General features: G+C 36.1%; 1 protein-coding gene across 2 annotated transcripts in view; it reads right to left on the minus strand.

Moving 5' to 3' along the window:
* Nucleotides 1-1894: 1894 nt before the first annotated feature.
* The window catches only part of LOC127419108 (CDK5 and ABL1 enzyme substrate 2-like), a 40513-nt gene continuing 15620 nt past the window's right edge, over nucleotides 1895-26787 (minus strand). The window contains exons 3-9 of one of the 2 annotated variants that reach the window (XM_051660241.1): nucleotides 20067-20144; nucleotides 14206-14314; nucleotides 13851-14004; nucleotides 10419-10513; nucleotides 9808-9914; nucleotides 8097-8283; nucleotides 1895-6599 (exon numbers count right to left, since the gene is read on the minus strand). In XM_051660241.1, coding sequence (XP_051516201.1) covers nucleotides 6459-6599; nucleotides 8097-8283; nucleotides 9808-9914; nucleotides 10419-10513; nucleotides 13851-14004; nucleotides 14206-14314; nucleotides 20067-20144 — 871 coding nt within the window. In that variant the 3' untranslated portion in view covers nucleotides 1895-6458. Of the gene's footprint in view, nucleotides 6600-8078; nucleotides 8284-9807; nucleotides 9915-10418; nucleotides 10514-13850; nucleotides 14005-14205; nucleotides 14315-20066; nucleotides 20145-26787 lie in introns of both variants that reach the window. The other variant, XM_051660240.1, reaches the window with a different exon arrangement.

The following is a 26787-nucleotide window of genomic DNA, read 5'->3' on the forward strand; positions in this document are numbered from 1 at the left end:
ATGACTCTTGCGCACTGGCTACCGCAAATAGGGAGAAATACCCCTGCTTGGACGGCTATTTTTCCACTGAGAAAGCTGATCTTCAGAAAGCTGACAGCATCTCTGCTTGGGAGTGGTAACAGGTGACAGCACACGCTCCTTCTCTCTCTCTCTCTCTCTCTCTCTCTCGTCTGTCTCTCTCTCTCACACACACACACACACACACACACACACACACACACACACACACACACACACACACACACACACACACACATACATTCTTGTTTATCCAATAACTTGTTAGAAACAGCCCAAGCCTTATTACTAACTTATTACTAAATTATTAATGAAGGCTTGGATGCATCATTTGGTTTGAACCAGCAACGGCAGATTCTGATCCGTCGCGTAAAAAAGTAGTTCCATGCACAAATGCGTTTTTATGACCGTACTCAGTTTTTCCAATTTTTTTAAAAATGTACTTGTTCATTGAACTGTTGTATATAAGCAATATCACACTAGCAATAGTGCTATATGGCCGTAAATCAGCACTGTTGTGATTACCTACGGCCGAATCACAGCAGTGCCGATGTAGGGCCATATAGCACTCTTGCTCATGTGATATTGCTTAAATATATATATATATACTACAGTGAGCATAAGGGTAGCATATATATAGTATGTGACCATTCAGTGGTGTGAAAATATTAGAGTAAGATCGATAGATGTGAAACGTGATACGCATGTTTTTTTTTTTTTTTTTTTTTTTACACTTATTTACTCAGGTTTACTGTCAGTAATATCAAATGTTAATGTTTGAGGATAGATAGTAAAAAAAAAGTCAATATTATTAAACACCCATGTCGTTACAAGCAGGTACACCTATGTTGATATTTTCATCCATCGAACAGACAGTCATCTCATGTCACTTCCACATTCGTTTGAAAACTAATAGATGTATTTCTATGCCCAACCTTATTTATTTGAAACAGAATGCTCAATCAAACAGAGAGTGATAGAGGAGGCGGGAATGTCTGTCACCTCTTCTTAGAGTTAAGGCCCAGGTATACTTCATTTTTGCATGTTCCTGGTTCGACTCGCTTCTTTGTGATTCTCTTTTAGTAGTTGATGGCCAGTGCATGCGCAGACGATGCGCACAGACGACGACCGCGTCCGTGAGTTGAGAAAATCTGTCTGGCGTGCAGTCAGGCTACGCGGACTGGACTATGATGAAATTTACCTCACGCATACTGTGCGCAGAGCGATCTGCAAAGCAGATGCGCAAAGTGTACTTTGGCCTTTACAGTGTGGCACTTACAATGGAAGTGAATGGGGGCCAATTTCTGAATGTTAAAATACTGTTTCAAAGTATAGCCACAAGACATAAAGGAAATGCATGTACACAAGATTTTAGTGTGATAAAGTCACTTACTAACCTTTTTTGTATAAAGTTATAGTCAATTTTACAACTTTGTTACCGTGATGATGTAATGTCAACAAACCCTAAAATGACAGTAAAAATTACTATTTAAACAACTTTACATCTCAAATAATACATGAGTTTTAACAGAAGAATTAATATAAGTGCTTTTATAAATTACAAGTTTCACATTTCTGCCTTTAAACCCTCCAAAAATGTTCCACATTCACTTTCATTGTAAGTCACTGTAACCTCGATTTTTTCTTTTTCTTTTTTTTTTCTAAAGAAAAGGAGGGGCGAGTCAAATACATTTTTTGTGGTAATCAACATTATGCCACAATTGCTGTTGATTGAGCTTATCTTGTACTGAACCTGGAATATTCCATTAATTCGGTGGCAGCGGTTTTAGAGTTAACAGCTCATTGGAGAGGAAGATTATCTGGGAATTTCTTAAATATTAGTCTTTTCCTCACAGAAATTATTGTGTTTTATAAGTCAAGTCAAGTCATTTTTATTTGTATAGCACCTTTCACAACACTTATCGTTTCAAAGCAGCTTTACAGAAGCTCAGGCATTAACAGAAGATAAAACTGTAATATCTATAATGTATAATGTGAAATATAAGGCTTTTTGGAGCTTGAAAGACTACTGCCTTTTTATGTAAAATAGGATCCTTCTCTGTTCAGTGTGCAGGAGTGACATCAATAAGCATCTTTATTAGGGTTTATGATCGTCACGGCTGGAGTCAGTATAAGGAACTTAAGCTTTGCATTAAAAAAAAGAAAAAAAAAAGAAAATATTTTTTACTTGCTGTGGATGTTCACACATCTATACAGTGAAACATTGTTCAGCAAGTAAACCCGAAGAAAGTTACATCTTGTCCCTCCTAGTATCCCTACATGGATGTCATGTCATTTCCAGGATTTAGCACAGAATATTACCTTACCTTATTGTTACCTTTTAGTAGTAGTGATCATATTATTAACATACAATTTCCCTACCAGTTTCAGGAACTCATATTCATGCATCAGTACAATGCTATAACTACCTAAAGATTTCCGTACTAACAGTGTCCACCACTATGTAGATCTCATATGTGCAAGTGAGATGTACAGATACTAGAAGGTTACATTTTATACATAGAGGGATGTAAAGAAAGAATTCACTTGCACAAGTCTTCAGTGATCTCAGAAAATATATTTGTGAAAGTGCTCAATAATTCAACAATTATAACAAATAATATTCAAATATAATTCATCATAAACATACTAAACAAATGTAACCTAAAGGCTAATTGCACATTTACACAGATAAAACTCATTATGACACAAATGATTCAGGTAAAAGATAAAGTAAACAGAAACAAACCAAGAAACGAGATTTAACAAAGACAAGGAAGCACATGAACTGTTTGCTGCACTTGAGGTGCTGGTTAAACACAAGAGTATCAATGAGAAACAAGCTTTATCTCTACCTCAACAGAGCAAGATGTCGACTTGATTTTAGCAGCACCACAATGCTGCCATACCCCTTATCTTGTGCTGGCTTCTTTCCCAGCATAATTCGTTATTGAAGATGAGCAAATTCTGCTCAACTCCATGGAAGAGATCAGAGGAAATGTATTTTTTTGTTGTCACTTCTCCATTCTATCAGGCCTCTGACCCTTGAAATACAAAACGAGGTCCACAGTGCTACTGCAGGCAAAGACACAAGTGAAACAAAAGTAAATACACTGTATATCAAACACTGAAAGACTCATTGATTGATTGGCTATAGCTGAAACAGGCTATTAAACCAGAATATTACCCTGTCTGAATAGCTGGATTATGTTCTTTAAAGCACACCTTTATAATTACAGATTAAACAGGATGAAGGTGCTGTGGGTATATAGAAAATCACAGTGCAATAGCTAAACTAAATAATTAAACTAATGCTTTACTTCCATTTTCTCTTTTTACCATATCATCCATTACAAAAATTCCTAGGCACTTGAATTGAATGTGTGTTAACGTGATTGTTAGACTTTTATATCTACAGTATTTAGGTTGCTCAAGGGCTCTAAAACACAAAAAGTAGCACACACACACCTCTAGATGGCAGCCATAGCAGAGTACTGTGAATAAAAGCCCCTGTAATGTGAAGGACAAAAAAGGGCAACCACAGCTATGCTGAGAATGGAATACTACTGTAGCTTACTACTCACTAAGTACTGTGCAGTGTGCACTATACTGCCTGGAATTTAAAAAACAGTAAGTGAAACTGTAAGCATTATATCACTATAAACATGCAAACATTGTTACAAGACCTCATGATGTTGCATATATATTACATACTATTTACTGCAAATATAGTAAGAAAAGTATGTTAGTATGCTATTCCGAGCACAGCCCAAAACTCATCACATAATATGCACACACTAGACTGCTTAAAAAAAGTGCAAATGTCTCACATATTTCTGAATGCTGAAGGTCACAGTTTTTGAACAAGCAGATTTATATCAGGAAATAATTTCTTATTTCAAGAATCATAAAAATATAAGAAAGATACATAAAAAAAAAAAATGTGGATAAAATGTATCGATTGAAACTACATATATACAGGGAATTGCTCCCAAACTAAGGTAACACACAACCTTTCCACAACAGAGTTTCTGCTCACACTAAAATGTGAATCCATAAAATCAGGCAGAGAGGAGTAAGAATTGGGAAGAGTATGTTTTGTGAGTAAATGGAAAAAACAATATTGTCTAAAGTACTGCATAGATTTTAGGGACTGAAAGAATGGAAATAGTAGAAAACCTGTTTAATTTCAACACAACTAATGACATTTTTATGAATAACACTGTCTTTTTTTAGATAACACCATGATATAGGATTGTCATGTTTATAGTTTTTAGAAAGTTAGATGCTGAATCTAATATTTTATGGTATGCAATTAATAAACAGGAAACTTTTAAGTATTCCAAAATAGAAATCCTATTGGATGCATTGCAATTCACAAACTGTTGCCAATTTATTATAAATATATCATCATGATTAAGTATTAAAGGAATTTATTTCTCTCCCTTATGTCGTTTCAAACCCTTTTGACTTGACTTTTCCCACGGAACACAAAAGATTGTTTTTTGTTTGTTTGTGTGTTTGTATTTTATGTATTTTCTTCCCCTCTTATTCATCCTGTTAAATGTCACACAAGCTATATACTGTATATATTCCTTCACTTTCTCTTACCCTGTGCCTGTCTTCTACTGTGTTCATATTATGTTTATTATTGTTAAGCGCAAAAAAATTATAATATCCATGTGACTTTTTTTCTGTGCAATGGCAATTCATGGTGACAACATCTTTCAAGCTCCAAAAAGGACAAAAAACACCATTAAAGCACCCAAAAATTATAAATGCGACTCGTGCAGTATATTCAATACCTTCTGAAGCCATTTAGAATTCATGCTGAATGGAAAGTGAGATTTGAAAACTGCAACGGAGGGGAAGATTTTCAGGGAATAACGGCTTAAATTTTGGTATCATGCATGTTTCATAAGACTTGGAATATAGTGCACAAGTAATATGGACAACTTCTATGGAAAGTTATGGCATATTTATGTTTTTTGGAGCTCAATAGACGTGGTCACTATGAGCTTTTATTGAAAAGAGCTTCTGGAAGATTCTTTAAAAATTCTCCTTTACTGCTCCACTGAAAAACAACAGCATATGGTTTAGAATGACATGGCGGTGAGTAAATATTACAAATATATAATAAAATACAAAACAGAATATTTATTTTTTGGGTGAACTATTCCTGTAAATCAAAAGCGGAAAGCTTGATTAAAACAATATTTGTGTGGCCTTTCCAATATTTTGACACTGTGTAAAAACATTTAATATGACATTGAATAATAGTCACAGACAAAACTCCAAGTAGAAAGCAGGACATGGATTACACTGACAATATTTGTTGTAAATGAGAAAGAACAACATGGCAGCACTTTAAATGTGCTTTTCCTGAAATCAGCTCTATTATAGAGCACTCTTCCCAATAAAGTGCAGCGGAGCCCTGTAATAAGGCCGTCAAAGACGAAGAACAGATTAGGTTTGAATACTAAGGTAGGCTTTGTCATTGAATAATGCAACAAATGTAAGTGCATATTTACATGACATACAGTATTCTATGCTAATGATTATATGATTATTGCATATGTTTTAGTAAAACAATTTTTTTAAAAGTGCTTTAGTGTTACAGTGAATATATGATTGTTCTAAAATGTACAAAAGGATAGATTTACATTAAATAAGTAATTTTTGGTACATAGATACAGAATAAAAAAATACAGTATGCATGCACGCTTCTATGTTTCACACAAGTGAGGAAGCAGGAGTCGTTTGAGTGTTTTTAAATTAAATAATAAAACAAATAGTTCAGACTCTAAATTCTAATTGGTTCTAAGCTGTTCCGTCGCCATACTTTATTAATGCACCAAGTTGCTTGGCAACCACAAACACCCTAATGTATATTTTTGGCAGAAGAATTGTATATTTTGATAATTATTAATATTAAATTAATTATTGACTTTACTGAATTATTACTAAAAGTTAAATTATTGAATATTATTGAATATTACTATTATTTGAAAGCAATAAGCTACTTAAGTCTATGCATTCCAATGATTTTACCAAAGGTAAGGAGGCATTCTTAAACATGACATGATGCCTCTTATGGCTTACTGTTTCAATAAAACACTCCTCTTCTGAATCTAAAAAAAAGAGATCCTTCTAGATGTTTTCCTATACAGTATTCCTGTGATGATCACTAAAACAGACAGCCAAGAAAACAAACACTGCTGGCACAGTTGCTATAAAAAGCATCATTTGGAACATCAGATCTTCCTCAAAGCTTCATTTTGACATGTATTTGCTCTGACACCTGAAACCACAATGGCGGGAACGCCAGGTCCCGTCCTCTCAGCCGCTTAATGCATCTCATCTGCATGGACATCCTCTCCTTCACTGCATGTGCACAACCACACTGAACCCTCCGGTCTGGCCACAGCTGCAGGGAAATGTCAGGTCTGCTGTACCAGTCTGCGGTAGTGTGGCATGACTTTACTCTCTGGTAGGTAAAGTGCCATCTCGAGTGCTACCAGGACAGTGAACTCAAACGCTATCAACTCCCGCCGACTGATCCGGAACCTCTCCTCTAATTTCTGGAGAGAGAGAGAGAGAGAGAGAGAGAGAGAGAGAGAAACAGATAAGCCAAAGAGAGAGGGTGTGACACAGACAGGCATGACAAGAGAAGTAAACATTAATCTAAGAACTATAAATGTTTCATCAAAACTATGAATTATTTTTAGTGGTCAACCGAAATGGGTTTTTCAAGAGCTGACGCCAATACTTATATTTAGAAAGCAGGGATTAATTTAACGATAGTAAATGAAACACACACAAAATTGTGTAATTTAAATGCATTTTGCATTCAAAATTCACTTAAATATTTGAAAACAAACAAATACCGCTTGATAAATTGGCCTGGTCAATATTTTGGTCTATATGCACAATTTGAAGACTTGTATGAGTATTGACAAGTGTAGGGTAATGCAGTAAAGGTATTAGTAAAAATATTTATACTTTTTTTAAATAAAAAATGTGCATTACATTTCTAAGCCTTCAATTTATTTATTATGACAATTATTTATTCGTAATAATTTATTTTTATTACAATAAAAGATGATTTGGCTACACTTTACAACAGGACTGCATACGTTAACGTTAGTTAACACAATAGTTAATATGAACTAACAATGAACAATACAGTTATGGCATTATTATTAATATTGGTTAATCTTAATTTCTACATATATTAATACACTTTTAATATTAAAAGTTGTATAAGTTAACATGGTAACACTTTACAATAAGGTTATATTTGTTAACATTAGTTAACAACATTAGTAAGCAATGAACAATACTTTTACAGCATTTATTAATCATAGTTAATGTTAATTTCAACATATACTAATACGCTTTTAAAATTAAAAGTTGTATATGTTGACATTAGTTAATGCTCTATGAACTAACATGATTCCTAATGCATTTACTAATGTTAACAAATGTAATCTTATTATAAAGTGCAACCGTTAACAATATTTAATGCAGTTTGACCTGACATGAACTAACAAGTAACAAAAATACATTTATGAATTAACATTAACCAAGATAAATAAATGCTGTGAAACATTATTGTTCACTGAACCTAACGCATTAACTAATGTCAACGAATGCAACCTTATTGTAAGTGTAATTTATTTATATATTCTGCAAACCTCTCCCTATGTTTAACAGTCACACACTCCTACCTAAAGATCACTGCTGTCTACACTGTCCACAACGCCAATATATTGGGGGGACAAACGCTGCTATACATAAAAAAATACATTATTATTGAATTAAAAAATAAAAAAACATCAGGAGGCTAAGCATAGCGCTTCTAAATAGAAAAGAGAACAAGCTTCTGACGGCTAGCTGACAGCAAGAAAATGTACAGCAAAACGGGTAACTTTCCATAAAAGGCATGATGTCGTAAAATAAGTTACATAAGGCAATAATGTAAAATGCTACTTTTAAAAGTAATGTTTTCCAACACTAGTGTTGACTGTACAATTGGACAGTGTGTTTGACAGACTCACGACAATCAGCTGTTTGACCTCTTGTTTCTTCAGGTCACTGCTGATCTTGGCGGCCAGCAGGAGGCACGCGGCCGTCACCAGCTTCCTGTTCTGCTTGTTCAGACGTCCCTGAAGGACCAGCTTCTCAAAGTAAACAAACGCCATCGCTATGGTGACTGGTTGCAAACCGGACTCCTCTCCCACTGAACGGATTTCTCTTTTCAAACTGATGAAGAGAGGGCATGATAAAGAAGGAAGAGATTAAAATAAAGAATCACTTTTGATGTCAATCAGACACAACTTTTAAGTGGGCCGTTCTTCGCCAGAATAATCTGCCAACTGGACCAGGCTTCATGCCGATAGTCAAACGTATTGCTATTTGGTGTAAATATCACTCCATGTTGCTCTAATTCGCTTTCATTTCAGGGTCTATTTGAAGTTCACTTTCTCATGGATCAAACAAGTGCATTTGTTGTTTCTCGTTTCAACTGGGTTGTTTCTTACAACACAGTTGTTGTTTTTTTCCATCAGAATATTTAAAATGTATTAGTTTATTTCTTCATTATTCTTAATAATTTAATTTATACTGAAAATTGTTTAACACACTTCAACATGACGTGAGGGTATTATTTTCATCTTTTATTTTATCCCCTTTTCTCCCAATTTGTAATGCCCAATTCCCACTACTCAGTAGGTCCTCATGGTGGCGCGGTTACTCACCTCAGTCCGGGTGGCGGAGGACTGTTGCCTCCGCTTCTGAGACAGTCAATCCACGCATCTTATAATGTGGCTCGCTGTGCATGACACCGCGGAGACTCACAGCATGTGGAGGCTCATGCTACTCTCCGCAATCCACGCACAATTTACCACGTGCCCCACTGAGAGCGAGAACAACTAATCGTGACCACGAGGAGGTTACCCCATGTGACTCTACCCTCCCTAGCAACCGGGTCAATTTGGTTGCTTAGGAGACCTGGCTGGAGTCACTCAGCACACCCTGGATTCGAACTCGCGACCCCAGGGGTGGTAGTCAGCATCAATACTCGCTGAGCTACACAGGCCCCCTGTATTATTTTCATCTTAAATAAAACACTACAATTTTTATGTCTCAGTATGTACAACTTTTTCTTTCTACCAGCCAAATGCACTCGCAGCCTATTGTTGCTATAGAAATGAACGTAACTTCCCAGCACGTCTAATTGACAGGTAAAAACGTGCGCTTTTTTTGTTAATTTTGTTGTTATTTTTTGTTATTTCAGCAGACAGCTTGCTTTACACATTCGGTTCAACAACATTAAGTTAAAGAGGGTAAACTTTATCATTCATCTGAACAGTGCACTTGCATTTTAGACACTTACATTGTGTTCTGCCTTCTGTACATGCACGGAATGAATGTGCGTTCTTGAATGAGGGATTTGTTTTTTAGCGCATTTACTTGAACCGCTCAAGCAATATGCATTGACCCAATGGAATGACCCATTTCAGAGGTGGCCGAAATAACAACTTAAAATCAAGCAAAGCTATAGAAATATATCTGAATTAAAGCTTCATATTATGAGTAATTTATACAACCCCAAACACACACATTTTGTTTTGATGACCTTTGGGGGGGAACAAGCCTTAATTATGGGGGTCAGACCCCCCTAAACACCCTTAATTCACACCCCAGTTGCTACACTTATTTGCAAACTAAACTTGTGCATAGTTATTCCAAGGTCAGTTGTGTTATTTCTCTGGTATGTGTGCGTACCTTCTAATTTTGCTCAGTGTGAGCTTGATGTGGGGGAATTTTTCCTTAAAAGTCTCATTCATGTCCTTCTTTAGATCTGATGGCTTGACGTACTCTATAACTGTTGTCTGTGATGTACAACAGACAGAGAGAGACAGAGAAAGAGAGAGATAAATACCAAGTGATTTCTAAGAGTTTACATAAGATATAAAGCAATTGAGCACATTTCAAAATATTTCACAGTGTGCATATGCATTATTATAAGCAGTATTAACCAGTGGTCAGTAATGATGTAAACTGGATAAGTAATGGTTATCTGTGTCTATAGGTCAGACCACCCTGCTTTCAGCTCAACCTTAATAGTGTTAAAGCATAGAGGCTTAATCACAGAGATGAGCCATTCCTCAGTTTTTCATCCATTCATATATGTTTGCTGGGTAAATGAATGTTCAAAACTGAGCATTAGACCCAATCTGATCTGCGAAAAACTAAATTCCTGAGTATCTGCTATCTAAGATTAATCAATTTTGAGTCAGCCACTACCTGATTTGATCATTCACTTTGTCATAACGTGTGAAGTGAAGATGCGGAATTTAAAAGTCAAAAATCCTCTCTCTTTTTGTCTTTCTCACCATGTATGAGGCAAAGATGAGAACTCTTTTATGTTTTCCACACGGCCACTGAGGGTCACTGAGCAGGTTAGGCTCATAGTCAATGTCTTCAAGGCCTGAAAAACACAAGAACATCGCTGTGCAATCAGCAAATCAAGGCACATACTGTATATAAAACTGAACATGGTGTGCATGTGTGTTTGACATGAAAAGTATTGTTCATTATTGACTTAGCAGAGCTTGATCAGGACAACAAACATGGACTCTGTAAACAAGAATTAAGCCACACACTGTAACAACAATACTTCGTTGTAAGTACTTAGTTGTGAAAATGTATTCAATACACAGACGGCTGACACATATGTTGCTAATGTAAGGTTGCTAAATATGGTACAAGGGTACAGAGAGCTGAAAGAGTTGTGTTAATGACTCATACACTCATTAAGTAAAGTAGCATTAGTAATTATGACACACACACTCACACATCTGCGCTTGAGACGCTGCGATAATAACCATGCCTGCCAAGTTGATTGAAATGTCCCCACCCACTCCGTGCATAATATAGCATTAAAACCTTTATTAAGCTCCCATCAGTTATTACACACTTCTTTGTGTGTGCATGTGTGAGTGTCATTTTGTGTGTGCGTTGCATACATGCTGACTTAATGTCACTATTTGGAGATAAATATATGTGTTTTTCACTGTGTCCACAATCAAGTTTTTCAGTTAAAACTTTTTAGCACTATGACACATGCTTCAAGTAAAATCAGACATCCAAATGTTCTAATGTAGATGGATAACCGTTTTGTACTTTTTAAACCTGGCAAATAGAGGGAGTTTACTGTTTGAATGGGAAAAAGTAAGCCTGATATTATCTGCTTCTCAGTGTTGGGGAGTAACTAACTAAAAGTAGCAACACTACTAACTTAACTACATTATTCAGTAGTGTGACAGTAGCTCAGCTATTTTCACAATAGTGTAGCTTTTCCAGTAACAGGCTAAATTCCCCAACAAGTAGCGCCGTAGCATCACAAAACGCTACATTGGTCACATTGTATTGCGAACACAGCATCAGAGCCGAGGGAGTAATCAAACACACTCATCTGAACTGTTCTCTCTCTTATATGTCTCGCTGGGTAATCCATATCATTTAAGTGAATCGATTCTTTCGAACAGTTCATGTAAATGAATGGGTTAAAATAAATGATCACTTATATTTAGCATTGGGGACTCCAACTGAGCCTTTGCTTAGCCCCATCTTTAAAGACTAGACCAATCTAGTCTTAGCAACTGTTGCTGTCCGCCATTTCTCTGACAAACGTTTGCTTTTTTCCAATGAGAATCTACAGGAGTAATGTGTTTGAGAAGTCTCAAGAACAGCATGCTATTGATTTTTTTCTCTTTTCAAAAGACTGTGATGATTTTTTGCCTCAATTCTGATTCACAGTCTCAACCGTTTTTAATCAAATTACTGTGTAATTCAACAATTTCTTTTACAAAAAATGTCACGCTTCATTCCAGCCCATGTAAGAATATGATCAAATTAGTTTATGAGAATATTTTGCCAAAAATGTGCCATTCACAGCAATCTCCCATTCATTCCTATGGGAAGTTCTGCAAAGGTTGTCAGAGCAAGCGACAGTAACCAAAAGGGGGCGGAGCTTAGTGAAGAGTCAATACATTTAAAGATCCTGTGAAATATTTACATTTTGCTGCTTTTAGTTCATATCTATTAGCTTTAAGCCCATCTATATGCTAGTGTACTTCTAAACTTCTAAATTTGTTTTCAAAAGCTATAATCATTTACTATAATCTGCAGTATCTCTCTCTTCCGGTTAAAAAGGCCCAGAAAAATGTATGACTCACAACTTACTGCATTAATTTTGTCCAATCAAATGCTTTCTAGAATGAGAATGTCCCCTCCCCCCTACATCTAATCTGCGCATCTGGCTGTGCTCTAACAGGCACTGATCATGACTTTGCAGAGCACTATGGAGGGAGCACAATCCATGTTCTAGTGTCGTTCCAAACAGATTTTTCAATAAGATTCACTTAAAAATGTAGTTGCAAATGACCGTTATCACCTTTCAGCCCTGTGAAGCTCTCACAGTGGAGGGTAACTGTCCTTGAAGGGAATAGAGTATAGGGTTGATCTCTGCTCAATGGGACAAGCCAATGCGGGAGTTGGATGCGAGGGAACTGGCTGGAGTTTATTTATGTTTAATGCAGGTGTTTTTGGGAGGTTTCTTGGGATGTACAGCACGAGTAAGTGTTGTTTATTCTTTATGTTCAGTGTTATGAGATTTAAAACACTGATTTTGTGATATTTCATTTGTTTCTCATTGTTATCTGCATTGACGCTAGGGCCGTTTCTAGGCAAAAATGACAGACTTGCACAATGGCTCGAGTCTCATCGTAAGCAAATACCGTGATGTGCTGTGTTTGTTTATAGGATGGTTATGTAGAAACATGAGTTAGATCATCTTTTGGTCCTCAGGTCAGTGTAAAAAAGCAGTCAGACTTCGCTTCCCCAGATGAACACCAGATCTTTTCGACATGAGAAGCATCAGGTGTGTATGTGCGTGTGTGTGTGTTGTATTGCTGGGGGCTGCGATTTGCTGTTTTTAAAAAAGGCACATGCTGTTCGACAAGTCCCGCCCCAACTTCATGTTTCAGTAGGAAATACGTCAACAGACTAAAGAAAACTACGTTTTTCGAGGCACTTCAGGGGGACTTTGGGTCAGTTCCTTCGGATGGTTCATGTAAATGCAGCAGTTCACATTAATGATTCACTAATTCACTTGAGCTCTTAAAAGCCTCAAAAGGACTTTGCCAAAAGTCATTATCTTCTTTTTTTGAAGCAAAATATTTTGTTAATTGCTGTTGTTTATCACTATATTTCAATACTTTTTTTTTAAATAAGGTTTTTCTAGTTGTATTAGTTCACATTTTGAATAAATTTTAAGTTTCATGTTGTTACTCTTATTGTTTAATGTCACCCTATAACTGTCAGGTGATATTATTTAATTGAATACATAATAAGTAAGGGATAATGTACAGTCAGCCGGTTGGTATCGCAAAATAAACCCTGACAGTGTGATCAAGATCCCGACGTGAAGCGGTCTTTTGTGGGGGGGTTTTTCTCTATATTTCAATGTTTTATTTATTTATTTGTTTTTGGCTGAAGTGAAAAAGGAACGAGTTTGTTTCTTTTTTAAGGGACTCAAGTGTGAACAATCAAAGAGTGGCCCAGGTCTTTTTATTGGCAGTAGAACATGGACAAAACATTACCAAATTTTGGTCAAAAGCAATAATTTACTAGTTTTTTGTTTATCATTTTGCAGTTCAAATCGCAATCACAATAATCTTTAAAATAATGGCAATATGACTTTTTGTCCAAATTGTGCAGCCCAACTGTACAAGTGTGTGTGCATATGTGTGTGTGAGACCTACCCAGATCCAGTCCCACAGCGCTGTTGAGGCGAGAGGGTGGACAACTGCGAGGGATGCTGTTTCTGGAAAAGGGCATTGGTAGAGCGAGGTCCACTGAGGGCTTGTGCCGGTCCAGAGCATTAGTGGGATACAGGAACTGAGCGTACGACACTGTCTACACAACAAATAAGATCACAAAAACTCATCTGTCTGCCTGACACATCCTAACAGTGCCTTTAACCTCCTGCGGTGCATCAAATACAAAGATGTAAACCTGTCATCACGGAGCAGGTCATTGTTACTCTGAACACAATATCCGGTGACATTCCCTGACAGATTGACTGACATGTGCAGGGAGGGAATGACAAGCTCTTACCCTGCCGTAGATGCCCAGCTCCACCCCCTCCAGCCCAGGAAGCATCTCTAGAGTGGCAGATATCGCACCAGAGGAGTGCCTACGCCGCTGAGCATCCAAACAAGGGTCACTGAAAGAAAAGAGATGGATGGATGCTTCATTCTGAACATTTTGCTTTAATTGATGGAATCAGTAACTAAGAGGAAACATTAAATCATTTCCAGACTAGCCTATCATAACAGAGCTCATTTACATATGCAAGTCTTAAAGGTACAGTAGTAAAAATGGCCCATTTTGATTCAATCAGTAATTAAGAGGGTACACCTTTACATTATTTACAGACTAGTAGCCAATCATAACAGAGTTCATGTACTGTACATATGCAATTCTTAAAGGTACAGTAGTAAAAGCAGCCCCTTTATTTCAAAGGGTAAGTTAGTGGGTGGAATGGTCATGTAAATCTACATAATGCCAATTTGTAGTGCAAGAAAGCTTAACTTATATTATAGGCCTAACCAAACTTCAGAGAAAAAAATAAAGTGCTGTTTTTTAATTGAAGTCTTTTCCATAATCTTTCCAAAGCACTGGATAAGCATTTTGAAAAATCATTTAAATTCAGACGGATTCACTCATAAAATATTCAGACCGATGTGTGAACAGTTTGACCAATTCATATCACAAATTGGACATCACTAGGGCTCACTTGAGTTTGGTTCCGTTTGCTTATGTCATAGAGCATCACATTTAAAGCTCTCCAGATTCACTTAAATTTCACTTCTGTGTAATTCCAAACATGCTTGGCTGGTACAAGTTAATCTTCAGATACAAATAATACACCCCATGACACCCCATGAGTATTTGTGGACAGAGGAGGAGAAGATGTTAAAATGAGGAGCATGTTATAGAGCTGTTGTGAATTCTTGGTAACACTTTACAATAAGGTTCCATTCGTAACATTAGTTAATGCATTAGGTATCATGAACAAACAATTAACAATATATTTTTTACAGCATTTATTAATCTATGCTATGTTATTAACTAATTATTAACTAATCTATGTTAGTTAATAAAAATACAATTGTTCATTGTTAGTTCATGTTAGTTCATAGTGCATTAACTAATGTTAACAAAAACATTTTAAAAATGTAGAAGTATATGTTGAAATTAACATTAACTTATATTAATAAATGCTGTAAAAGTATTGTTCATTGTTAGCTAATGTTAACTAATGTTGTTAGCTAATGTTAACTAATGTTGTTAGCTAATGTTAACAAATGGAACCTTATTGTATAGTGTTACTGAATTCTTTTACACACTGAAACATGCAGTTGTCTGCCAAAATAAAAGCTTGACGGTTTAGAACTCTTTGTTTTGAACTCTTTGCATAGCAATGCCCTGTTCAAGTAAAGATTTTATTAAAGAAATGTATCATTATTGTATAATAATAATAATCAATAAAATATTATAATATTACAATAATGTAATATACAAATTGACTGGGTTCCAAAAATAATGATGATGAATAGTGGGCTGAGACCGTATCACAGTGGACAAACAGTGGACAGGTACAATGTGAATACAAAGAGGACAGTGTTTTTTTCTTTTCTCTTTGTTTCACTATTTTATTTACTCATTTGTTTGTGGCTGAAGTGAAAAAGGTCTGACTTTGGTTCTTTTAAGAAGACTCAGAAGAGTGGCCTAAGTCTAAGTACATGGGTAAAACATTACCAAATTTTGGTCAAAAGAAATCACTTACTATTTTTTTTGTTTATAAAATCGCAATCACAATATATATATATATAAAAAGTCATACTGTGATTGATATATATATATATATATATATCAATCACAATATGACTTTTTTTATCCAAATCATGCACCCTTACCGATAACCAAGTTATACTCTACACAAGAGCAAATACATTAAAGCAAAGCAATGTAGAGTAGAAAAAGTAGAAAAGTATATACAATATAGAAATTTCCATGTCCTTTCCAAGACTTTTAAGTGGCACTACTTAATTAACCTAATTTAAAGCTATACTACGTAAGATTTTTTGGTTAAAAATGTACTTAATTGCCATTATTAATTGAGTACATAATCAATTAGTGTTCAAAACAATGTCCTTACCTTACCCCGATTCACTACAGTAAGCCTATAAAAATTATTTGTATTTTTGGCGTGAAATTGCTGACTTATTCATCCTTGCATCATTACTTCATGTCCGTGAACACAGAAAAGAGGTAACGCCCGTCATTTGTTCCAGCAGTAAAAACTGCTCCGGCTTTACGTCACACAGTCACACAGTTCAGGACAGCATCGCTGCAGTCTGGATGGATGTATATCTGTTATCCGTTTGGCGAAGTTGTTTACCTGCTATAATGCTTTAATATGTTTTCTGGTAGGGTTGTTAAAGCTTATATTGCTTGTCATGCTTTTATGAATCGAACATTACTCGTGTGTTAACTGATCTCGATGTATCTATGTTGTCGGGTGAAGTTACTGTGACATGTTTAATATATATGACTTCTGAAATTGGCTTCTTGTAATTGTTATATTGCATATTTAATCATATTATTGTCATGTTTAATAAACTATATTTCATCCCCATCATTACTGAATCCTTGTTTTATGATTTTAGTTTACGGTGTAGTTGTGTGCATTGCATAGACATACTATTGTAGTATTACGGTTTTACTTGCATTATCAACTGAGGCTGTACAATATAATATACAAATAATAAAGTCTTCCATTGAACTCGTATCAGCCATACCACGAATTTCACCTCTTAAATTGATGTGTAGTACAATGCAAACATTAATAGTAGATAAAACACTTGAATAATCATATTGGTGGTTTGGTGGTCTCTTCGCATCGGCTGAACACCCTCACTCACTTTTATCTGAATTACTGTCAAAAGTGAAACCACCCAAGAAAGACCCAGCATGTGTGCGATAGAGACCGAGAAGTGCCTGGACGTTCGGAAAGCTGCAGCCAGGTATTCTTGTAGAGATTGAATGGAAGCCAGAGAAAAATAATAGTTTTGAGATTTTTTACTTCAGAAACTTAAACTTCAGCATTCAATTTGTTTTATATCTGTATGTATAGCATCTAATAATGCATTGGCAATGTACACTTAAGTTTCTCTTGCCAATTAAGTTTGATATGAATTTTAACAAAATTCATTTACATATTTAAATAATTAGAATGAATGATGACTAACCAATTTCTTGCAAGTTCTTTGAGACAAAGTAATAAATATACTTTAAGATTTTTTTAATGTTTGTTGTAATGTATCATGTACCATCATTTAATTGTGATTAATTCTTTACTTAAATTAATTGATTCACAGCCCTACTTTTAAGATTTAGATAATTTTCTGGACTTTTTACAAGCCTGAAAAACACAATTCTAAAATTCCCTGGTATTTTCAGGTTTTCCATGACTGTAGGAACCCTGAAAATTATAGCATATGGCTCCTTTAAATAAAGTCAAGATTAAATTGCAGGTTGTCGCATTTTAAATCATCACATCATCATTTCTGCAAAAGGAGAGCGAGAACAAGACAGAATGACACCTGGGCTCACTCTTCTGGCTGAAAGAGCACCAGACACAAATACAATCTAAGCAATGTTCACTGAATACATAGAGCCAATTCAACAATCTGTCATTAACACACACATTTACTTAGCTATCTAAATGGGGACATGCCATAGATTTCTATTGTTTTATATAAAGTTAATCATAATTAAAACTTTTTCTATATTATGAATAAAAAACAAAACAGTATTTGCTTTATTTATTAATCGATTTCCCAATTAAGGACGTCCCCAAATGTCTCCAAACAGTTTTTTTTTTTTTTTTTTTTTTTTTTTTTTCAGATTTAGCACACTGCTGGAGACAATTTTGTTCCCAAACTATAGCTAAATGCTCTCACACACCTGACTCACCCAATACAGACAGCCTCAAACGCATCAGATTTCCAATCATTTGCTTTTTCTTTCCAAACAGATGTGAGCTGTGGGTAACTGAGCGTGCTGCACTTCAAGCACTGACAGATGAGCTTAGAAATTGACCCGAATTACACACACACACACACCCCCACTAGCATCTCTTATCTATAGTCTTAGACTGCTTGCGTAACATGGCTGTGTAATATCCTCTCCTTCTATCTATTTATATATCAGAAAACATAGAATGGCCATAAAAGTGACAGTGAGTGATAGCAAAAGAAAAAGTTTCCCAAGGTCTGTTTCCTTGTTTGAGCATTTTGTGGATGTGTAAAGGAGAGGGTGGGAAAAGCGAGAGGTTTGTGGCTGTGTCATGCCAGGCCCAGCTCAGGGATGTGGGAAAAATTCCTTCCTGCTCCATACGGCCCAAATCCCACCCTGGATATGAATCCCAAGGGAAGATCTTGCCATTTCTTTATTATGATGTCCTTCTAATAGTGTAAATACAGTAGCTTTCAAAATCTTTCAGTCATTGTGTTTCATTTATTTTACTACACTTTTATTGTTGAAGCAATAACTGTAATAACATGTTGGTGGAAACCACCATGGTACATTTTTAAGGGTTCGTTGTAGGATTGCGCCGATACCAAAATTAAGGCTTCGGTACGATACAAGCCCTGGTGCCTCGGTATCGATACTAACTCGATACTTAGGCAAAAAAGAAGAAAAAAAACTCAAGATTTTGGATTTGTGAAATTACACAGAAAATTACTTGACAAAAAGAACTGCATGAAGTTTTTCTGGATTCCAAGTTAAAGGTTTTAATTAAATGTTATGATCAAATTGTGTTTAATCAAATACATACTATATAGCTTTGATCAAAATAAAATATAATAATTTATAAATAATTATTTTTGGTAAAAAACAAAAAAGATGCACAACAGAGCTTTACAGTATAAATGAAAATGGCTGAATCACAACATGCTGATATTCAGTACTGGTATTCAGCTTTTGTGATATTGCTTACAGATAATAATACTAATAATATAACCATTAAATATTATATTATTGTTATTATGAGTATTATTGCTACTACTTTCAATATTACACTTTAATATAGTAGTATTTAATACAGACGTAATGTCTTCAATTTCAAGCATCCAGTTAAATAAAGCTCTCATTTCAGCAGAATTTTTATTTTGAAAGACCTTTGAAGTTCTTCCTGTTTCTGAAGGGTTTGTTATATCAAACTTCCCGTGACTCGTGAGCTAAAATCTCCGGTGAAAAAGGTCATTTGAGAGTTCACAGCTGATTTTACACTAAACACACTGCTCTGTGGCTCTGCAGATGGATACTACTGGACACACAGCATGACAATCAAGCAGTAGTAGTGCGTGTTGCGTGTGTGTGCGCGATGACAGAGCAGAGCGGAGCGGAGCCTCTCAATCACTCTGTGGTGCGCAGCGCATGTGACTGTATATTATTTAATTAAATGTTATCCTTCTGCTGTTTAATGATCACATTTGGCCATATTGAGTCTTTTTTTTTTTTTTTTTTTTAATAATTTGAAAATTATTTTCAAATAGTTTTTGATTTAATGTCAAAACTCTCACATTACATTACATTTTGCTAGTGGTAGCATACTTTAATATGGTACCGAAATTATGATGATTTTGTACCATTTTAAATCTGTTGGTATCGCGATATTTCATTAGTACCGGTATACCGTGCAACTCTAGTTCCTTGGTCAACAATTTTAACCAAGTTTTGCTCAATGAACCGCAGCAATCCAGCACTAACCATTTTAAACCAGCCTGCACCAGCATAGAAATGTATGCTGGCCTAAGCTGCTCTTTACCACACCATATAACCATTTCATTTAAATATGTATCTTTTGTGCCTGTGTGTTTGAGTGTGCATGAATGTTTGAATACCTGATGTGGAAGCTCTCTCCATATGGCAGCACAGAGAAGGCGGCACACAAAGACCTTTTGGCGCAGATTAACACAATCCTGCAGTGAGGAATACAAACTGGTTAGCGTTACACACACAAGCACACGCAGATCATCAATGAACACCTTTACATTCATAACATTAATGACGCACTTCTAATCTTTCAGATCACCAATGGGAACAAACACAACACCTGTGACACCAGGCTATCAAATGACAGCCTTTAAAATACACTTCTGTCTGATCAAATATCACACACACATACAGTACATTACACACACATAGAGCCAGAACACTTCCTCACAGAATACAGTCATTTTCATGCATACACACACACACACACACACACACACACACACAGGAAGTGGGGTGGTATCTGTGTCAGCAATGAGTGTTTTAACTGTGTTTAAACCAGGGCTGGGCAATATGCAAGAAATATGTTCATAAGATAAAAAAATATAATAAAAAAAATATTGTGATATCCAAATACATCATCAACCCCCTACCCCCACTGCTGAGGGTGTAAGTACCCTGGATAGGCTGGCAAGGGGAGTCTCAAAATCCACATGGTTAAGCCAGATAATCGGAACCGACAGACAAGACACCTTGACAGGGAAATATCCACAAACATTCCACAAGGCTTTCCACAATGAACTGACACAAGACAGAGAACACAGGAGCTGTGTCCGAAATCGCCCCCTATCCACTATATAGTGCACTATTTTGAGTGTCAGGCATTTTGTAGTAGTGTCCAGATTTGTTCCCTACATCTCGTTCCCTACATTTGTTGCCTCATTCTTACCCACAGTGCAATCTGATTTTGAGTGTACAATCGATGTACACTTGCCGATGCTATCTTGCCCATAAACCAACGCGGGGAGGACTGACGAGCAGGGAGAGAGAGCGAAAATGGGTGAGCGAGAGACGCCAGTTTACAGCTTCATTTCATTCCTGCATTGTTTCACTTCACACTGGCTGTAGTGTTTTACTTTTTGACACATCAAAACTTGATTAAAAATAACATGATAAAATATAGTGATCCAAAATCATACAAATAAATGTCATTTTTTTTAATTTATTTGTATAGATTAAATATTTGTCAGATATGCTTTTTATTTTTATTTTGCTATTAAAATGCTAAGTGATTTCTTTCTTCACTAATTCCCTGAGGTGATATTTTTGTTAACTCAGAAGACTGCGCACAGTGGAAATTATTCAAATATTTGTTTATCACATGTACGTAATGGTCTAATAATCAATGGATGTTATTATCAATAAATTTAGCACTGTATTATAGTCGCATGAGGGCGATATGCGCACATATCATGTCTTCTCGGCACTAAGAAATGCTGTGTCAAGATGGTAAAATAATAAAAATAAATACAATAACGTACGGTTGTACAAATGTTTTTATTCTTTTTGGCAGTTTTTAGCAGTATTGATATTTTAATTATTATGTTAATATATAATAACGGGTTAACCATGACAAACAGAATTAATATTTATTGTTTATACCATTTTATAAGACTAATAAGTATTATCATTGTTATTATATATAACAATTATATATAATGATTATTATTATCATACATGAAAGATAAAAGTTCATATGTGACAAAGTTGTTTCTGCGTCATCTCTAGCGCTCTCTTCGACGCTCCGTGTTTACTAGGGGTGCACGATTGATCGGCCACCGATCTAAATCAGCCGATATTCATCTTAAGTCTGTGATCGGTGATCGGCTGATCGTGACTAGAATCAGGGCCAATCTTTTTTCAGTACGCAGGGAATCACACATACTCTAATTAATGAGCACTTTCTCAGCTGTTGATGCATGACAGAGTGGCCTCTGGAGGGTGAATTGTTGGCAATTCTAAGTATTCACAAATTTAAAGTTTCAGACATGCTGTTCTTCACATGAATAAGCAGGTTTGTTTTTAAAAATGTGTAAGAATTACACATGTATGAATATTAAGTTGCCCATTTTCTAGAGTCAGTATGGTAGTCATTTTGACTCGCTGCAATGTGAGCACGGAGAGGATAAAGAGACTGCAAACGCGAATAAAAACTAATTAAACAACAAATAAACATATGTAAACAAATCTGAGTATATGTGATGTAAAGTGAGTCATGACAATCAGACGTTGTGTTGCGCGATAGAGACTGTTTGAGCGATGATGAGAACTTTCAGATTCACTCCCTTCAATATGCTCACTCGCGGTGTCAATCAAACATGCGTGCTCTCCAGGTGCTTTCAAATCAGTCACTCATCTCAGCGCTATTCAGTGATGATCCCAATTTAAATCAGATTAATGTTGGTCACATTACCACTAATCACAGCAATTACATTTTAATTACAACAATAAATGTTAGCAATTCACAATTAATGTGATTTTAATGTAATTTTGGTAACTTTATAAAAAGGTTACGTTTGTTAACATTAGTTAATGCATTAGGTATCATGAACAAACAATGAACAATATATTTTTACAGCCCTTATTAATTATAATGTTAGTTAATAAAATTACAATTGTTCATTATTAGTTCATTGTTAGTTCATTTAACTAATATTAATTAATACAACTTTTGATGTAAAAAATGTAATAGTATATGTTGTAACTAAAGGGCACTTTAAAAAAAAAAAAAAAAAATCAGTATTGGCTGATCTTAGTGTTAAAAACAAATCTGAGATCGGATCGGTGCACCACTAGTGTTTACGTCAATGTCCGAATTCACTCACTCATTTCGTTCACTCCTTGCCTGATATAGGGCACTCACAGACATCCACTATATAGGAAATAGTGAGTGAGTGAATGAGTTAACAAGTGAGCGATTTCAGACACAGTGAGGAAGATTAATGCTGCCTTCATGTCCTATCGGAATTTTCCTACTTCCCACTTCTGAATTGGTAATTACGAGTATGTCGTGTTCACATGCTTTGTTGTCAGAAAGAACAGGAAACATGGACGACGCCAGGTTCATTCATTCATATTTCTTGAGGAACTTTTATTTTGACATCATAATACATATCGCTCAGTTAGTTTGCTGACGATAATGGAATTTTGGTCAAATACAAGCTATTTTCATAGTGTAAAAATATACAACATGCATAGAATGGTCACTGATATATATAAAAGAATATGACCAAAGCGGCAAGTGCTAACAATTAGAAATTTAGAAAAATGAACAAAATCTGTCATTCACTACAGAAACTGTACTATCCTCCGCCATGCTGAAAGTTTAGAACTCCTCCCATCTCGGAAACTTGGGTACCATCTAGAGTTTCCCACTTGAACTTCCAACTTCACTGGGTCATTCATGTGCTCGGAACTCGTAATTACGATATTTCCAAGTCCACTTGAAGGGCACATAAATTGGGAAGGAACTGAGGAGTGTAACAAGGAGAGGCAGGTGAAACTGATAAACTAATAACAAGGCAAATGAGGGGGCGGGGTTTCACTTAAGACAGCACAGACACGAGTGCACATGGCAATGAGAAAACACAAAGCCAAGTGCACTCACACAACACTAGTGTCAGGATCCAGCCACTAAAACAATAAACAAGACCAACCAAAGTGGGAGGATCCTGACACTAGATACACAAGACAGGCACAAACACAAAGACAGGTGACAGGATCCCGACACAACAAAAACTCGAATAGAGAGTTGGGATCCTGTCAACAATAGTATGTCTATGCAATGCACATAATTACATCGTAAACTAAAAACATAAAATGAGGATTCAATAATGATGGGCATTAAATATACTTTTTTAAAATTCCTTCCTGCTCCATTCAGCCTGAATCCCACCCTGGATATGAATCCCCAGAGAAGATCTTGCCATTTCTTTCATATGATGTCCTTCTAACAGTGTAAATACAGTAGCTTTCAGAATCTTTCAGTCATTATGTTTCATTTATTTTCAGACAGTGTTGGCTTAGAGCAAGTTACCACACTTTTATTGTTGAAACAATAACTGTAATAACTACGGCATGTTGGTGGCAACCACCATGGTACATTTTTAAAGGTTCCTTGGACAAAAATTTTAACCAAGTTCTGCTCAATTAACAGCACCAATCCAGCACTAATCAGTTTAAACCAGCCTGCACCAGCATAGAAATGTATATATTGTACAGCCTCAGTTGATAATGCAAGTAAAACCGTAATACTACAATAGTATGTCTATGCAATGCACACAACACCGTAAACTAAAATCATAAAACAAGGATTCAGTAATGATGGGGATGAAATATAGTTTATTAAACATGACAATAATATGATTAAATATGCAATATAACAATTACAAGAAGCCAATTTCAGAAGTCATACATCTTAAACGTCACAGTAACTTCACCCGACAACGTGGATACATCGCGATTGGTTAACACAGTTAATGCTCGATTTATAAAAGCATGACAAGCAATATAAGCTTCAACAACCCTACCAGAAAACATATCCAAGCATTATAGCAGGTAAACAACTTCGCCAACAGATAACAGATATACATCCATCCAGACTGCAGCGATGCTGTCCTGAACTGTGTGAGTGTGACTAAACAGAACTGAACAGCATTGTTAGTTTCTCTTGCTGGAACACGTGACAGCCAGTTCTTCTTTCCTGTATTTACAGACATGACGTAATGACGCAAGGATGAACGTCATAAGCCAGCGATTTCGCGCCAAATCCGACCCAACAGCTCAAAATACAAATCATTTTTATAGGCTTACTGTAGTGAATCGGGGTAAGGTAAGGACATTGTTTTGAACACTGATTGTTTATGTACTCCATCAATAATGGCAATTTGTTCATTTTTAACCAGAAAATCATACATAGAGCAGCTTTAAGCTCGAACTGTTCAGTGGAAATAAAGCAAACTTAACTCCGAGCACCTCCTGAGAATGTCTTAGGTCATTTGCTATGAGAGCTCTACATGCGCGTGTTCCACAAGTCATGCTCGTGCTGCACACCTCTGAACAAACAGCGAATCAGACATGCACATTGATGGCTTTTCTGTCTTCTGTTCTTAAAAATATAATAAAGTGTGTTTCTTCAAGCATGTGTCTTTGTGTCTAACAGAATTTCTTGTCATGTGTCTCTCTGAGATGTCTTGCAGGGTCGCCCACCACAGTGGTGGGTAAATAAGCAAAATTAGCTGCCACTGTGCATAAAATAGGCAACCTACAATTGGTGGATTGCAACTCGTGGGTGCTAATTTCAAACCCTGGGCTCCTATTTAATATATTTGGTAACTTTTCAGATCCATCGTTTTGTCATTTCCTGATATTGCAATAGAGTCGAACATCGTCAGTCAATGAGCATTGATATAAGCATCGGGACATTTGTCAGATATTGTCGATATTCGATTGCATCGTCCTATCGCCTAGTCCTAATTTAAACCAATACTGAGTCACTAGACCTTGTCTTAAGTGGCTGTTGCCTTTAATCTTTTCTAGATAGCCCTGAATTTTTTTGAGGCACAAGGGTAACTTTGACTTATTATTGGATTATTACAGTAATAGACAAGTTACAATTCCAAAATCACTCTCAACAGACAAAACCAGTGGCGAATCTTGGCATAAGCAATATAGTTAAGGGCATCAGCGTTCCGTGGGGCGGCACAAAGCGGCATCCCTGCACACTTCACTTCTCTAAGGTTTATTCGCAACAGGACTGTACTCACTTTCCTTTCATTCCACCCAACTGCCCCCCCTTACTGAAAATGTATTGTGACCTAGCAGGTAAATGTTTCTAAGCAGCTCCCTGTGCTGTCCTTTGCCAGCCACTCCCACTTCTGCTGCTATCTGTCTGTCTTTCCATTGAATAAAATGCAGTCGCCAAATAGAAATTTGCATGCGCCTTGTAATATACAGTATATACAGTAGGCTACACATCGGTAATATCAACAAATATATCCACATACAGAGAAATACATTTGCAATTATACTTGTTCCAAAACTAACTATTCTAACTCATGACCAATATTACCTACAGAATACCATTCCACTGTATACCATACCAGAATACCATACCATACGAGATGTACTGTATATCAATGTACAAATGCATTATTTACACTTATAGGCAGCTTTGCATCATGATATAGCACAAATGGGTTAATCCCTGGATGCCATTTATGTTCAGCAACTTCCCTGGTACTGAGTGAGTGATGAAAATTACACTGGGTAACAGTTTATGACATAGATGAGAGTACTAAACATTAAGCTTATATCATGATCTGGTGATCAGCCAGTGGAAAATATCTTATCAGTTTTATTTTACCCCCCTAATCCTGTCTGTGACCCTGTGAAAGTGACTAGTTGCATATTTATGTGTGTGTGTGTGTGTGTGTGTGTGTGTGTGTGTGTGTGTGTGTGTGTGAAAAAAGAACCCAAAGCCTGGGAAAACTAAGTGGAAAATAAGGACTGGTATCTCTTTGGGGAAGTTTATAAATGGGACTTTAATAAACATAGCTGTCGTTCATCAGCTGGAAGAAGGCCAGATCTCACGGAAAACAACCACTAAAAAAAAGACACTTCCTTAAGGGTGGCCGTCAGCCACACAGCACAACTCATCCGAGCATTAACAAGATATGTTCAGAATCATTCCTTCAGCAAGGCTTATGTTATGTACAGTAGGAATAATCCTGTCAGGTTTATTCCCTCAGCCAAATGTTTTCTTCATTTGTAATATTAAAAGGGGTCATT

Source organism: Myxocyprinus asiaticus, chromosome 28 (assembly GCF_019703515.2).
Source record: "Myxocyprinus asiaticus isolate MX2 ecotype Aquarium Trade chromosome 28, UBuf_Myxa_2, whole genome shotgun sequence".
Lineage (NCBI taxonomy): Eukaryota > Metazoa > Chordata > Actinopteri > Cypriniformes > Catostomidae > Myxocyprinus > Myxocyprinus asiaticus.